Source organism: Dermochelys coriacea, chromosome 1 (genome assembly GCF_009764565.3).
Source record: "Dermochelys coriacea isolate rDerCor1 chromosome 1, rDerCor1.pri.v4, whole genome shotgun sequence".
Taxonomy (NCBI): Eukaryota; Metazoa; Chordata; order Testudines; family Dermochelyidae; genus Dermochelys; species Dermochelys coriacea.
This window is the reverse complement of record NC_050068.2, coordinates 296,866,818-296,881,031: the sequence shown is the minus strand read 5'-3', so window position 1 is coordinate 296,881,031 and position 14,214 is coordinate 296,866,818. Positions and strand designations below refer to the sequence as shown.

The 14,214-nt window shown below is 43.9% G+C and overlaps 1 protein-coding gene across 2 annotated transcripts in view; it reads right to left on the bottom strand.

Moving 5' to 3' along the window:
* Positions 1-14,214, bottom strand: part of NELL2 (neural EGFL like 2) — a 240,447-nt gene that overhangs the window by 174,845 nt on the left and 51,388 nt on the right. For both annotated transcript variants that reach the window (XM_038381970.2, XM_038381978.2), the window contains exons 4-5: positions 5,472-5,645; positions 5,266-5,362 (exon numbers count right to left, since the gene is read on the bottom strand). In XM_038381970.2, the coding sequence (XP_038237898.1) occupies positions 5,266-5,362; positions 5,472-5,645 (271 nt within the window). The remainder of the gene's footprint in view (positions 1-5,265; positions 5,363-5,471; positions 5,646-14,214) is intronic.

Here is a 14,214-nt window from a genome sequence, read left to right as displayed (position 1 = left end):
AGCTCCATCACCCCCTCTGGTCGGGAGCCAATTAGCTACTCTCCTCCCCAAGTGCAAAGCCTGACTAATTGGGCACTTTTGCCATCCTTGCAGGTGTTGAGGTTAAGCCCCATTACGCACATCTCTCAAGGTAGTGCCCATCAGGACTCTCTCCCCCCATCACTGTACGGGGCCCTGCAGTTGCTTCCTTTAAGTAGTACTCAGATAAGCAATCAATTTTTATAATCTAGCATGTCTTCAGAACGTCCCTTGTAGTATTCTCTATCTTGGATGTGTATCTGCAGGGTCTTTTTTGCAGCAGTTAATCTCTCTTGAAATTTCCGGATCTGTTTACTCTCCATGGACAGACCGGCCTTGTATGATTGCCCTTTGGGTGCTCGGTCAGGGTCCATGATTGAGGCAACTTCTCCTCTCTCTTCATTCAGAGCATCCATTCCCCATGAACTCACCCAATCCAATTCCTTTTCTGCAGGGGCCTGTTCTTGGCTTCTAGAGGTTCGGGCACCCTTGCCATGTATTTCCATGGTTCTCAGTGCAGCCAGCTCCCATTTGTGTTGCTGCCAACAATTCTTTTCATATGCCAGCTCTAGTCTTGTCCAAATCTGTTCTTGCTCTTGTTATGTGGCCTCCTCTATTATTTTCTGTCATTAGAGTTGCCAATTTTGTTTGGATGTATTCCTGGAGGTGTCAATCACATGACAATCTTTAATTAAAGATATATTTAATTCCTGGAGACTCCAGGACAATCCTGGAGCATTGGCAACCCTATCTGTCATGAGGCTTTCACCTCCTCCAGCTCTTGGTTTGCTTTGTGCAATTGTGTTTCTAGGGCCTGTAGCTGGCTTGGCATTTCTTGTTTAACTCTCTCAATTACATTTCCCCAGTCCATGGAGTACTCGGCCCTGTCTCTAGGCCACCCGGCCCAGCAGCCTGTGTCCAGATGAGAGTTGCTTTATGGTTAATTTGTTCATGTGATATCCTTTCTTGTAATAGAGCTGGGAAATTAGGTCAGTTTCACCCTACAATTACAGGCGAGGGGAGGTTTCTTAATATACCAGCTCTCAGATTGTACCTCTGACCTTGCATTTCTATTTCTATCTCTGCTGTTGGGTAGCCTCGGTCTCTCTGTGCATGCATGAGATGTGCACCTGCAGATGCCAATCTGTTTTTGCAGATGGGAGTCTACTCCCTCAAACCAGTGTCCACCCACACCTGGAGTCAATCAGTCCTCTCATTTCACATCTAGTCACATCAGCAGTTTTGGTAAGCTGGAGCATGCCCATTACTGAGGAAACATGCCATACCGCAGACTTTCCTGTAGTAACAATCCAAATAGCCATGCTCCGTGAAAGGGCAGTCCTTTCTTTTGTGACCTGGTTAACCACACCCGAAACACACCACCATGTTCTCCTGACAGATACCTGGGTGTTTGTCCTGGGTGCTAGTGATGACTGAAGTCCCACTCCCTCCTCTTGTTTTTAGATAGCAGATTGCCTAAGAACTTCTCTCCACATATGTCTCCCTTGCCATCTCAAGATCAGGGTTCTCTGTTACCCTGCTTTCCTTGGAATAGTCTCCTTGAATTAATCCCTCGTTCGGATAGTTCAGTATTATCTGCTTCCATGTAGGCCTCTGCTCTCTAATGGCCTCGTCAGTAGAAGCCAATCGAAATCTCCAGACCCAACTTTGGGCTCTGGAAGACAAAACCCTTAGGAATTGTTCTAATATTATAAGTCCACCACCTTGTCTAATGAGAGCATGGCAGGGTGTAACCGTCATGTGGCCAGGAACTGTAAATGCTTTGCTGCCACTCTAGGCAAATCACCTGGGGAAAGGCTCCATCCTAAACCAGTGCTAGTATGTTTCCGGGGTCAGCCCCCACCTAACCAAAATTGCTTCTTTCACAATTCTGTCGGACCCGCTCGTCAGACAAAGCTCAGTCAGTCGCTTAAGCCAATGCACCGCTACAGACTAGGGACCGAATGGCTCGGCAGCAGTTCTGCGGAAAAGGACCTAGGGGTGACAGTGGACGAGAAGCTGGATATGAGTCAGCAGTGTGCCCTTGTTGCCAAGAAGGCCAATGGCATTTTGGGATGTATAAGTAGGGGCATAGCGAGCAGATCGAGGGAACGTGATCGTTCCCCTCTATTCGACACTGGTGAGGCCTCATCTGGAGTACTGTGTCCAGTTTTGGGCCCCACACTACAAGAAGGATGTGGATAAATTGGAAAGAGTACAGCGAAGGGCAACAAAAATGATTAGGGGTCTAGAGCACATGACTTATGAGGAGAGGCTGAGGGAGCTGGGATTGTTTAGTCTGCAGAAGAGAAGAATGAGGGGGGATTTGATAGCTGCTTTCAACTACCTGAAAGGGGGTTTCAAAGAGGATGGCTCTAGACTGTTCTCAATGGTAGCAGATGACAGAACGAGGAGTAATGGTCTCAAGTTGCAATGGGGGAGGTTTAGATTGGATATTAGGAAAAACTTTTTCACTAAGAGGGTGGTGAAACACTGGAATGCGTTACCTAGGGAGGTGGTAGAATCTCCTTCCTTAGAGGTTTTTAAGGTCAGGCTTGACAAAGCCCTGGCTAGGATGATTTAACTGGGACTTGGTCCTGCTTTGAGCAGGGGGTTGGACTAGATGACCTTCTGGGGTCCCTTCCAACCCTGATATTCTATGATTCTATGATTCTAAGCGTCTTCTGAAAGGAATGGGGCCAATCAAGCTGCCCACAAGGATTTGGCCCACCCTGCTGCAGTTGGTACCTTCTCAAAAGTGCTCAAGAAGGCCTCTGGGTTGTTACCTGGGCCCAATTTTGCCAGGCTGGGCACTGGTCTGGTACAACTTTTTTCTCCTGAAACTATCCAGGGCCCTGTGATCCACTTCTCTAGGCACTACAGGGAACGTTCTTGCTGAGCCTGTTGAGCCTTTTGCTGTTGTTGTTGCCTGTATAATAGATGCAACAAGAGAGCACGTGTCTGCTCCTGTTCCACTGCCAGCAACAGAAAACCTCCATGTTCCCCAAAGGGGGTGCGGATGCCTTAGTCTGTCCATCTGCTCCCCACTTTTAAGGTAGTTGGTATCTCCCTCCTTTCTCATAAGGTGGGTTTCTCCTTGTATCTGGTACCAATATGTGGCAGGGTTCACTCACCCTCAGCACACACTCTTGAGTCAGTGCAGGACACTGCCACTCTCTTTGGCTCCAGCGCCTCCTGTCGGCCACCTGCCTTGAGCCCCAGGTCTTCTGTAGCTCAGCTTCTGGCCAGGTCACTAAGTTCAGACATCTTCCAGGGTATCAAACAAATCCAAATGAAACTGAATAGTTCTCCTACACTATTGGGCTACTGTAGTCTTTTCTACTCTATTTACAAATCTTATCTCAAGGCTTACTTTGCAGGAGTCCACACTGTCCCTGTAGTGTGCAGTCCCCATTCTCTCTGTCTGTGTACTTTAACCCTGGGCTTCTCCCAGCCAGAGAGACCCGTCTTCTCTGCTGTCTCTCCCCCAAATTAAGCTCCTTCAGTTTACGTATTACGGCTTAGTTCCACCCATTATGGCTGGGAGCCAGTTAGCAACTCACCACTCCAGGTGCAAAGCATGACTAATTGGGTGCCTTCATTAGCCTTGCAGGGGATGGGGGTTAAGTCCCATCACAGTAATCTTTAATTATTTTCTATTTTTAATTATTTTGTTTAAGTCAAGAATGCCACTTTTCAGTGGATTCTGCCTGTGTAGGCTTGATCACCTCTCAGCCATTTAACAAGGAGACTGGCATTTAATATAGAGAAGGAAAAATATACTGAATTTAAAAAACAGATACAGGGCTCAGTTTTCAAAACAGAGTGCCTGATGGGACATCCATTCCATATCTCACACCCACTTAGGATTTAAATCTGTACTTGGGCATGGAAAACATGCATTTGCACATCTAATGCTGATTTCAGCACCAAAGGCAGGACTTGCATTGAAAATTAAAACCAGTGTTTTAGCCAAGATTTAAAAATTAGCAAGGCAGATTCAGCCAGGCCACAGGGCCCAGCATCCAAAGAACCCTAGCCTTCAGGGCCTCAAGTACCAAAACGTCCTTGTGGAGACAGGGCTGCAGTGCTGCAAGGTGTCTGAAACTTCTGTTCTGCATGGGACCCCCCGAGACAGCCACAAAATGGGTGAGGTCAAACCATGGACAAGGAGTGTGGCCAAGGATTCATCAAATAGGAACTATGCATGACCATAAATCTTACCATTTTCTAGTCCAAATGCAAAAATCTTACTTCTTCAACCTTGCTTTCCCATATAGCAACATGTAGTAATATAGTCATTGTAAAGTTAAATGCAAAATAAAACACTTGTAACTATTCTCCCGGGGGAGGAAACTTCTCTTTACTGATGTTAGTCACCTTGTTCGTTTTTAACCCTGGAAGATGCTCAGAGACCATGGTGAGAGGTGTAGTTTAAGAACCTAAACACAATAGAAGAATAATGGCATTGAGCACCATGTATTGTATTGGAGTAGATAGCTCTTTCCTCTGGTGAAAAATATTTTGTGACAGAAAACATACATCTAACTGTGCAACAGTTATCCATTATCTCCGAGGAGCCCCTTTTACCTTGGTCACTGATCATGCCTCTCTTAAATGGCTATCTTGCTCTCTATCCTTACTTATTCACAGTACACCATAATTTGGCAGCTGCCCAGCTGAATTCAGTTTTCTTTGCTCATGGGGTGTTGTGGCTCCTGACACACATGCTGTGGATCTCAATTTCGTGTGAGGAAGTGTGTGACAGGATGCATGATGGTTGTGGTAACTTATTTTCAACTCTAACTAATAAAGATTGGCGCCTGATGACAATTCCTTGCTGATCACAGCAGTTTCATTTCAGATGAGTAACCCCACCAGCTGATTCAGCACATGGTCCAGGCATTCTCCTCTGTGGAACCTCTTACAGACTCCTGGTAGCAAGATAAACCTTACTTTTCTCAAGCAAACCCCTGGAGGAAGGTGGTGGAGCTAGGATCCTCTCACCTCCCATAAGGGTGAATCCCTCTGGAAGACAGCGGCCCGCACTGGTGCTGAAGGATGAACTTTGCCTGCCCCATGCCAACGAGTATGTTCTGCTTAAGGGAACTGGACCAACAGCAACCTCACATGATAAAGCCTTTATGTACCACAGTATTTAAAAATATTTCTACTGCTGCAGATATAGAGAGAACACTATTGCCATTTTTACCTATGTTCAGTCTTTTCCACTCAGGGAAAGCCTACCTTAAAATAACCATGTGCGTTATTCCTCTGTCCCAACCAAAATGTTGTACCCAAAGGTAAATCCATGTAGGGCTTCTCCACAACCCTTTCATAAATTCTGTTAAGAAACAATAGAAGAAATAAACCTCAAATCATTATAAATTTCATTTATTTCTGAGCTGGAATGCTCCAGACTACTATTTATTAATATGAAATATCACTCTTACCTATTGCAGTCCACATGTAAAATCAAGTGCGAGGCACTGATTGCTAAGGAAAGCCTGTGCCACTTATCATCTGCCAAAATGTACGGAAACACTTCTGTGTGTGAGCGATGGCCGCCTGAACGGTAATGCAACCTGATTTCATTTCGATGTCCACTGCTCTCCAGTTCCAAGTACCTACACCAAAAACGCAGCATTGAGTCATTAAGCATTCATATCAGGATAGGAGAATGCAACATTGCATATAATGTGGTGCCTGATTATCATATATGAACAATTAACAAGAGGAAGAAATCAAGAGAAGGAGGCCCTCAGTCAGAGTGAAAATAGAGGTTGTGCAATGTTGGTCTCTTATTTTCCTTTTAAATAACTCCTTTAGGAGCAGAATGCAGCCTTCATGCAAGTGTGTCAGATCTCAAGCTAATAAGAATTCCACTAATATCATCAAATTAGATCTCTTCTGTTGCTCTTTAAACACCAATGTGTTCCTTAACATAGTACCATTAGAAATGTAATTCTTTCTATTAAAATAATCAGATCCAGAACCACACAAAATCCAGCGCACTACCCTCAGAAGGTGGGTAGAGTATCCTGGAGACATACAGGCACACTAAATACAATGAAGACAACAACAAGTGCTGTGAGCGGAACTATTACCTATCTTTAGGACTATTGGGGTAGTAATAAGCAAGCAAGAACTGAGGCTGGATATTGCCCTCTTGCTTTAGGATTTACTGTGACATCCCTTTGCATTATTCATAAATCACAGTTTTTGCCAAAGAACTGGAGGTGAAGAAATGTTAGGCCCTTCTGAACTCACATACACTTGGTACAAAACAGCATTATATGTATACCAAAGTTGGGTGAATTTGAGCACAGACAAGCTGGAGATGCAGCGGTAGGTGAATTTAAAAGCTCCTCATGGTCCAACCCATTCCAGGATAGACAGAGTTATGCCCTGCCTATCCTGAGAACTAGGTCTCTTCTAGTAAGCAAGCAACTGCCTGACAAATCATCCTGGGAAGGACAGGGCTTGCTCACTCCTTGCTCAGGTCCTATGAAGCCCCTTACTGCTACACCCTGCAAAAGGGAGCTAAGGGTGGAATGATGGTGATGGTGGAAAGGGACAATCAAAGCCTGAAAAGAGATTTCAGAATAGCAGCCGTGTTAGTCTGTATTCGCAAAAAGAAAAGGAGTACTTGTGGCACCTTAGAGACTAACAAATTTATTAGAGCATAAGCTTTCGTGAGCTACAGCTCACTTCATCGGATGCATTTGGTGGAAAAAACAGAGGAGAGATTTATACACACACACACACACACACACACACACACACAGAGAACATGAAACAATGGGTTTATCATACACACTGTAAGGAGAGTGATCACTCAAGATAAGCCATCACCAGCGGGGGAGGGGGGGGGAGGAAGAGGAAAACCTTTCATGGTGACAAGCAAGGTAGGCTAATTCCAGCAGTTAACAAGAATATCAGAGGAACAGTGGGGGGTGGGGTGGGGGGGAGAAATAACATGGGGAAATAGTTTTACTTTGTGTAATGACTCATCCATTCCCAGTCTCTATTCAAGCCTAAGTTAATTGTATCCAGTTTGCAAATTAATTCCAATTCAGCAGTCTCTCGTTGGAGTCTGTTTTTGAAGCTTTTTTGTTGAAGTATAGCCACTCCTAGGTCTGTGATCGAGTGACCAGAGAGATTGAAGTGTTCTCCAACTGGTTTTTGAATGTTATAATTCTTGACGTCTGATTTGTGTCCATTCATTCTTTTACATAGAGACTGTCCAGTTTGGCCAATGTACATGGCAGAGGGGCATTGCTGGCACATGATGGCATATATCACATTGGTAGATGCGCAGGTGAACGAGCCTCTGATAGTGTGGCTGATGTGATTAGGCCCTATGATGGTATCCCCTGAATAGATATGTGGACAGAGTTGGCAACGGGCTTTGTTGCAAGGATAGGTTCCTGGGTTAGTGGTTCTGTTGTGTGGTGTGTGGTTGCTGGTGAGTATTTGCTTCAGATTGGGGGGCTGTCTGTAAGCAAGGACTGGTCTGTCTCCCAAGATCTGAGAGAGCGATGGCTCGTCCTTCAGGATAGGTTGTAGATCCTTGATGATGCGTTGGAGAGGTTTTAGTTGGGGGCTGAAGGTGATGGCTAGTGGCGTTCTGTTCTTTTCTTTGTTGGGCCTATCCTGTAGTAGGTGACTTCTGGGTACTCTTCTGGCTCTGTCAATCTGTTTCTTCACTTCAGCAGGTGGGTATTGTAGTTGTAGGAATGCATGATAGAGATCTTGTAGGTGTTTGTCTCTGTCTGAGGGGTTGGAGCAAATGTCGTTATATCGTAGCACTTGGCTGTAGACAATGGATCGAGTGGTATGATCTGGATGAAAGCTAGAGGCATGTAGGTAGGAATAGCAGTCAGTAGGTTTCCGATATAGGGTGGTGTTTATGTGACCATCGCTTATTAGCACCGTAGTGTCCAGGAAGTGGATCTCTTGTGTGGACTGGTCCAGGCTGAGGTTGATAGTGGGATGGAAATTGTTGAAATCATGGTGGAATTCCTCAAGAGCTTCTTTTCCATGGGTCCAGATGATGAAAATGTCATCAATGTAGCGCAAGTAGAGTAGGGGCATTAAGGGACGAGAGCTGAGGAAGCGTTGTTCTAAGTCAGCCATAAAAATGTTGGCATACTGTGGGGCCATGCGGGTACCCATCGCAGTGCCGCTGATTTGAAGGTATACATTGTCACCAAATGTGAAATAGTTATGGGTCAGGACAAAGTCACAAAGTTCTGCCACCAGGTTAGCCGTGACAGTATCGGGGATACTGTTCCTGACGGCTTGTAGTCCATCTTTGTGTGGAATGTTGGTGTAGAGGGCTTCTACATCCATAGTGGCTAGGATGGTGTTTTTAGGAAGATCACCAATGGACTGTAGTTTCCTCAGGAAATCGGTGGTGTCTCGAAGATAGCTGGGAGTGCTGGTAACGAAGGGCCTGAGGAGGGAGTCTACATAGCCAGACAATACTGCTGTCAGGGTGCCAATGCCTGAGATGATGGGGCGTCCAGGATTTCCAAGTTTATGGATCTTGGGTAGCAGATAGAATACCCCAGGTCGGGGCTCCAGGGGTGTGTCTGTGCGGATTTGTTCTTGTGCTTTTTCAGGGAGTTTCTTGAGCAAATGCTGTAGTTTCTTTTGGTAACCCTCAGTGGGATCAGAGGGTAATGGCTTGTAGAAAGTGGTGTTGGAGAGCTGCCTAGTAGTCTCTTGTTCATACTCCGACCTATTCATGATGACGACAGCACCTCCTTTGTCAGCCTTTTTGATTATGATGTCAGAGTTGTTTCTGAGGCTGTGGATGGCACTGTGTTCTGCATGGCTGAGGTTATGGGGTAAGCAATGCTGCTTTTCCACAATTTCAGCTCGTGCACGTCGGCGGAAGCAGTCTATGTAGAAATCCAGGCTGCTGTTTCGGCCTTCAGGAGGAGTCCACCCAGAATCCTTCTTTTTGTAGTGTTGGCAGGAAGGTCTCTGTGGGTTAATATGTTGGTCAGAGGTGTGTTGGAAATATTCCTTGAGTCTGAGACGTCGAAAATAGGATTCTAGGTCACCACAGAACTGTATCATGTTCGTGGGGGTGGAGGGGCAAAAGGAGAGGCCCCAGATAGGACAGATTCTTCTGCTGGGCTAAGAGTATAGTTGGATAGATTAACAATATTGCTGGGTGGGTTACGGGAACCATTGTTGTGGCCCCTTGTGGCATATAGTAGTTTAGATAGCTTAGTGTCCTTTTTCTTTTGTAGAGAATCAAAGTGTGTTTTGTAAATGGCTTGTCTAGTTTTTGTAAAGTCCAGCCACGAGGAAGTTTGTGTGGAAGGTTGGTTCTTTATGAGAGTATCCAGTTTTGAGAGCTCATTCTTAATCTTTCCCTGTTTGCTGTAGAGGATGTTGATCAGGTGGTTCCGCAGTTTCTTTGAGAGTGTGTGGCACAAGCTGTCAGCATAGTCTGTGTGGTATGTAGATTGTAATGGATTTTTTACCTTCAGTCCTTTCGGTATGATGTCCATCTGTTTGCATTTGGAGAGGAAGATGATGTCTGTCTGTATCTGTGCGAGTTTTTTCATGAAGTTGACAGATTTCCACTCTATACGGCTAAATTCAGTGCCTTGCATAATCATAGGTTTCAGAGTAGCAGCCGTGTTAGTCTGTATTCGCAAAAAGAAAAGGAGTACTTGTGGCACCTCCCTCCCACCCCACCCCCCACTGTTCCTCTGATATTCTTGTTAACTGCTGGAATTAGCCTACCTGCTTGTCACCATGAAAGGTTTTCCTCCTTTCCCCCCCCCACTGCTGGTGATGGCTTATCTTAAGTGATCACTCTCCTTACAGTGTGTATGATAAACCCATTGTTTCATGTTCTCTGTGTGTGTGTATATAAATCTCTCCTCTGTTTTTTCCACCAAATGCATCCGATGAAGTGAGCTGTAGCTCACGAAAGCTTATGCTCTAATAAGAATATCAGAGGAACAGTGGGGGGTGGGGTGGGAGGGAGAAATACCATGGGGAAATAGTTGTACTTTGTGTAATGACTCATCCATTCCCAGTCTCTATTCAAGCCTAAGTTAATTGTATCCAGTTTGCAAATTAATTCCAATTCAGCAGTCTCTCGTTGGAGTCTGTTTTTGAAGCTTTTTTGTTGAAGTATAGCCACTCTTAGGTCTGTGATCGAGTGACCAGAGAGATTGAAGTGTTCTCCAACTGGTTTTTGAATGTTATAATTCTTGACGTCTGATTTGTGTCCATCACATCAGCCACACTATCAGAGGCTCGTTCACCTGCGCATCTACCAATGTGATATATGCCATCATGTGCCAGCAATGCCCCTCTGCCATGTACATTGGCCAAACTGGACAGTCTCTACGTAAAAGAATGAATGGACACAAATCAGACGTCAAGAATTATAACATTCAAAAACCAGTTGGAGAACACTTCAATCTCTCTGGTCACTCGATCACAGACCTAAGAGTGGCTATACTTCAACAGAAAAGCTTCAAAAACAGACTCCAACGAGAGACTGCTGAATTGGAATTAATTTGCAAACTGGATACAATTAACTTAGGCTTGAATAGAGACTGGGAATGGATGAGTCATTACACAAAGTAAAACTATTTCCCCATGGTATTTCTCCCTCCCACCCCACCCCCCACTGTTCCTCTGATATTCTTGTTAACTGCTGGAATTAGCCTACCTTGCTTGTCACCATGAAAGGTTTTCCTCCTCCTCCCCCCCCCCCCCGCTGCTGGTGATGGCTTATCTTAAATGATCACTCTCCTTACAGTGTGTATGATAAACCCATTGTTTCATGTTCTGTGTGTGTGTGTGTGTGTGTGTGTGTGTGTGTGTGTGTATATATAAATCTCTCCTCTGTTTTTTCCACCAAATGCATCCGATGAAGTGAGCTGTAGCTCACGAAAGCTTATGCTCTAATAAATTTGTTAGTCTCTAAGGTGCCACAAGTACTCCTTTTCTTTTTGAAAAGAGATTGTGTGTGGGCTGTACCACCAACACATGTGTTTTATGCTGCAGTGTGGGAAGTCAAGTCTTTATTTCATTTCCAAGTCAGAAGTAACTGATCTTACAAAACCCAGACAAATATCCCTTACCAAACCTATGCAAATGTATGACCCCTTTAATACCTGCTGCAGATCCACAGCTACTGGCTAGCATAGACCACACCACTAGCAGTAGGAGTAAGAGAAGGCCCAGGAAAACCTTCCTAAACTCATCAATCAGTATTACCTGCCCCACGCATTCAAAAAATCACAAGCCAGGTTTAAAGATTGGTTTAAACATCATGAGATTTTTTTTAAAAGAATAAAACTTGGAATTAATTTGTTTTCTGGGTTTTGAATCTTTACTGTTCACATTTTCAAGTTTTTCCTCTGAAACCATGAGACCTAGAAACTTTTTTTTAAACTAAATCTGGGATTCTCCAATAATCACATAAATGCAGGAGCTGTCGCTTTAAGAGAAAAATCACTAAATATCATGAGAGTCGCAATAAGATGGCAAGAGCTGGCAATCTCCCTTTTTTCGGCACAAGATTGATGGAATGGTTGTGGTTTGATACCATGTATGTGGTTTTGTTTGTTTGTTTTGTTCTAATAGGACATGTGTTTTTCTAAAGTACAGGCAGGATAAGGAATTTAGTTTGCAAGGTGGGTGAGAGGAGACAAGATAAGTGAGTAAAAATAAACTTTTATGACCCCTGTTTCAAGGGAGGGGCTCAAATCACATCACTCCTTTCTTTTAGCTTTTACTTTAATTAAATGAGCCCTGCAATAGCACCAAAACAGTTAACTTTCTCAAAATGGTAAAAGGCATGTTCCCCTTCCTCCCCATAAAGAGTATTTCAGCATGTTCTAAACTCTGCATTATCAAAGCAGTTAACTGACATCAACAATAAAATTTACACTCTACAATAATTTACCTCCTTGTGGCCCAACAATCATTTTTTCATTGGCAAGAAACAAACTAACTGAAGGCTCGGCTGCAAAGAAAATGGGCAATAGTGACAGGATATCAGTCAACTTAACAACCTCCTTCATAACTCATGCTTAAAGGATAAAAATAAGGTCACTCCTGATCAAACAAAGAGGTTGAACACATTGTACAGCTCTTTCAGCAACTGATCATAGATCTAAACCTGAGCAGGAGAGATAGGAATAGGTTAAAAGATCATCTCTTAGAATAGACAAGCGTTTGATCCTGCTCCCTTGGAAGAAAACGGACTTCCATTGAAGGAGGAGCAGGCCAAGTGCATAGGAACATTTTTAAAAATGAAAAAGTAAGTATATTAGTTGTAAAATAAATAACTATTTTGCTCTTTGGTGTCTTGAAGACTACATTGGCATTGCAAGCTATCACTTTAAGGGTATGTCTATACTGCACCCTCCTTATGGCAGCGAGTAGAGTACATACACAGAATGCCACCCAAGCAAGGGTATAAACAGCAGTGTAGACAGTAAAGAAGCACTGCTTAGGCAAGTAGAATAGACATGCCACAAACTTAGGGTATGTACCCTACACATCTCTCTACATGCCCAAGCAGTGCCTCTCCTGTCTACACTGCTAAAAATAGCATTGTTCCGCTGCCTCACTCCTGCTGAAGCCTTTCTCGCTGCCAGAGCCTTACACTCCCATGTGTTGCTACATACCACAATGTGGACACTTTTCACTGTGGCATGTAACCCACATACCCTACATGTTGCTGCCAGTGGTGTGCAGTGTACAGGTACCTTAAGAGTGAGAGGGTTTCCTGGCCCTGCTTGCAGGCTAGGGGGCTCTGTAGGGAAATATGCAATCTGGGCCTAGCATCCGTCAGTCTGGAAAGGGCCAGCTTAAAGCAAGGTGGGCTGAGTTGTGCCATAGAGCCTTAGGGGGCAACCAGTTTCCTCTCTCTCAGTTTTTGGGTTCTTGTGTGTTATTATGCTGAATTTTAAGAAATAAAACAGCTTTACATTGCAACTGCCAGTAACAGTGTTTATGTTTTTTAATCTAACTTCTTTGTGTGTATGCATAACATAACACTTACATAGATGGGCTAGAAGAGGGTTTGCTGGGGAATATTTGGGTCTCGGAACTTATGTGAAATTTTTGGCAAGTGATGGAGTCTGGCAGAGAAAAGAAGGAAACATGGGGTCAGCCCACAGCATTAAAGCAAGAACTTTGACGGGATAAACCATGAGGCTGGAATTTGGATGTGCAGCCTTCTGTATAAAACATGAACTGCAGTTCAGGACTCCTGGTTCTATTTCCAGTTCTGTCATTGACTCACTGTGTGAACTCTAGGTAAAAAAAACCTCTGTTTATTAATCCATAACAAGAGCAAACCACTATTTATCTGCCTCACAGCAGGGCCTAATTAGTGTTTTTAAAAGCTCTTGGTGATTGTTAAACAAAAAGTGTGCTGCTGTATCTAAATGTAGATAATTACCAGTTTCCACCATCTTGCTGTTATTTTTCACGACTACAAAAATAATAAAGGTCCAAGCAAAGTCTTCCAGTGAGTAAACACTGACCAGTGACGACAATGTAACTTTAAAAATTCAGTTTATAATCCAGCTGGAAATAAAACATGCTATCAGCAAGGGGAAAGACCAGCCGTACAAACGATTATTAATTTATGAGGTTGAGTCATGGCACCCAACATGAGGGCAGGGAGCCACTGTCCTCCTCCTCCATCTTGTCATTATCACACAGCTTATATCTTAAAAGTTCAAAAATTAAAAACAAAACAAAAAAAAACCCCCAAGCACCACTAAGGGAATAATAGTTTATTGTTCACAAACAATGTATAGAGGCATCAGAGAAACACAGTTACAGAAGCAGCTGAAACAGCACCACCTTAAGCATGAACTAATGTTATGAAACAGACACAGGGGAGGGATTGGGGCGTTAATCATTTTCATTTCATATCAGATTCACCACAGAGTGGGCCAGATCCTCAGCAGGTATAAGCTGACTTAACTCCATTGAATTCAGTAGACCTATGCTGATCTACATCTGCTGATTTTCTCTAACGTATAAAATGGATAGAGTGTCCTCAAGATCAGGGGCATCATTTCAGAAAAATTCAGGGAGCCTGGGAAGCAGGAAGAAAAGGAGTACTTGTGGCACCTTAGAGACTAACAAATTTATTAGAGCATAAGCTTTCGTGAGCTACAGCTCACT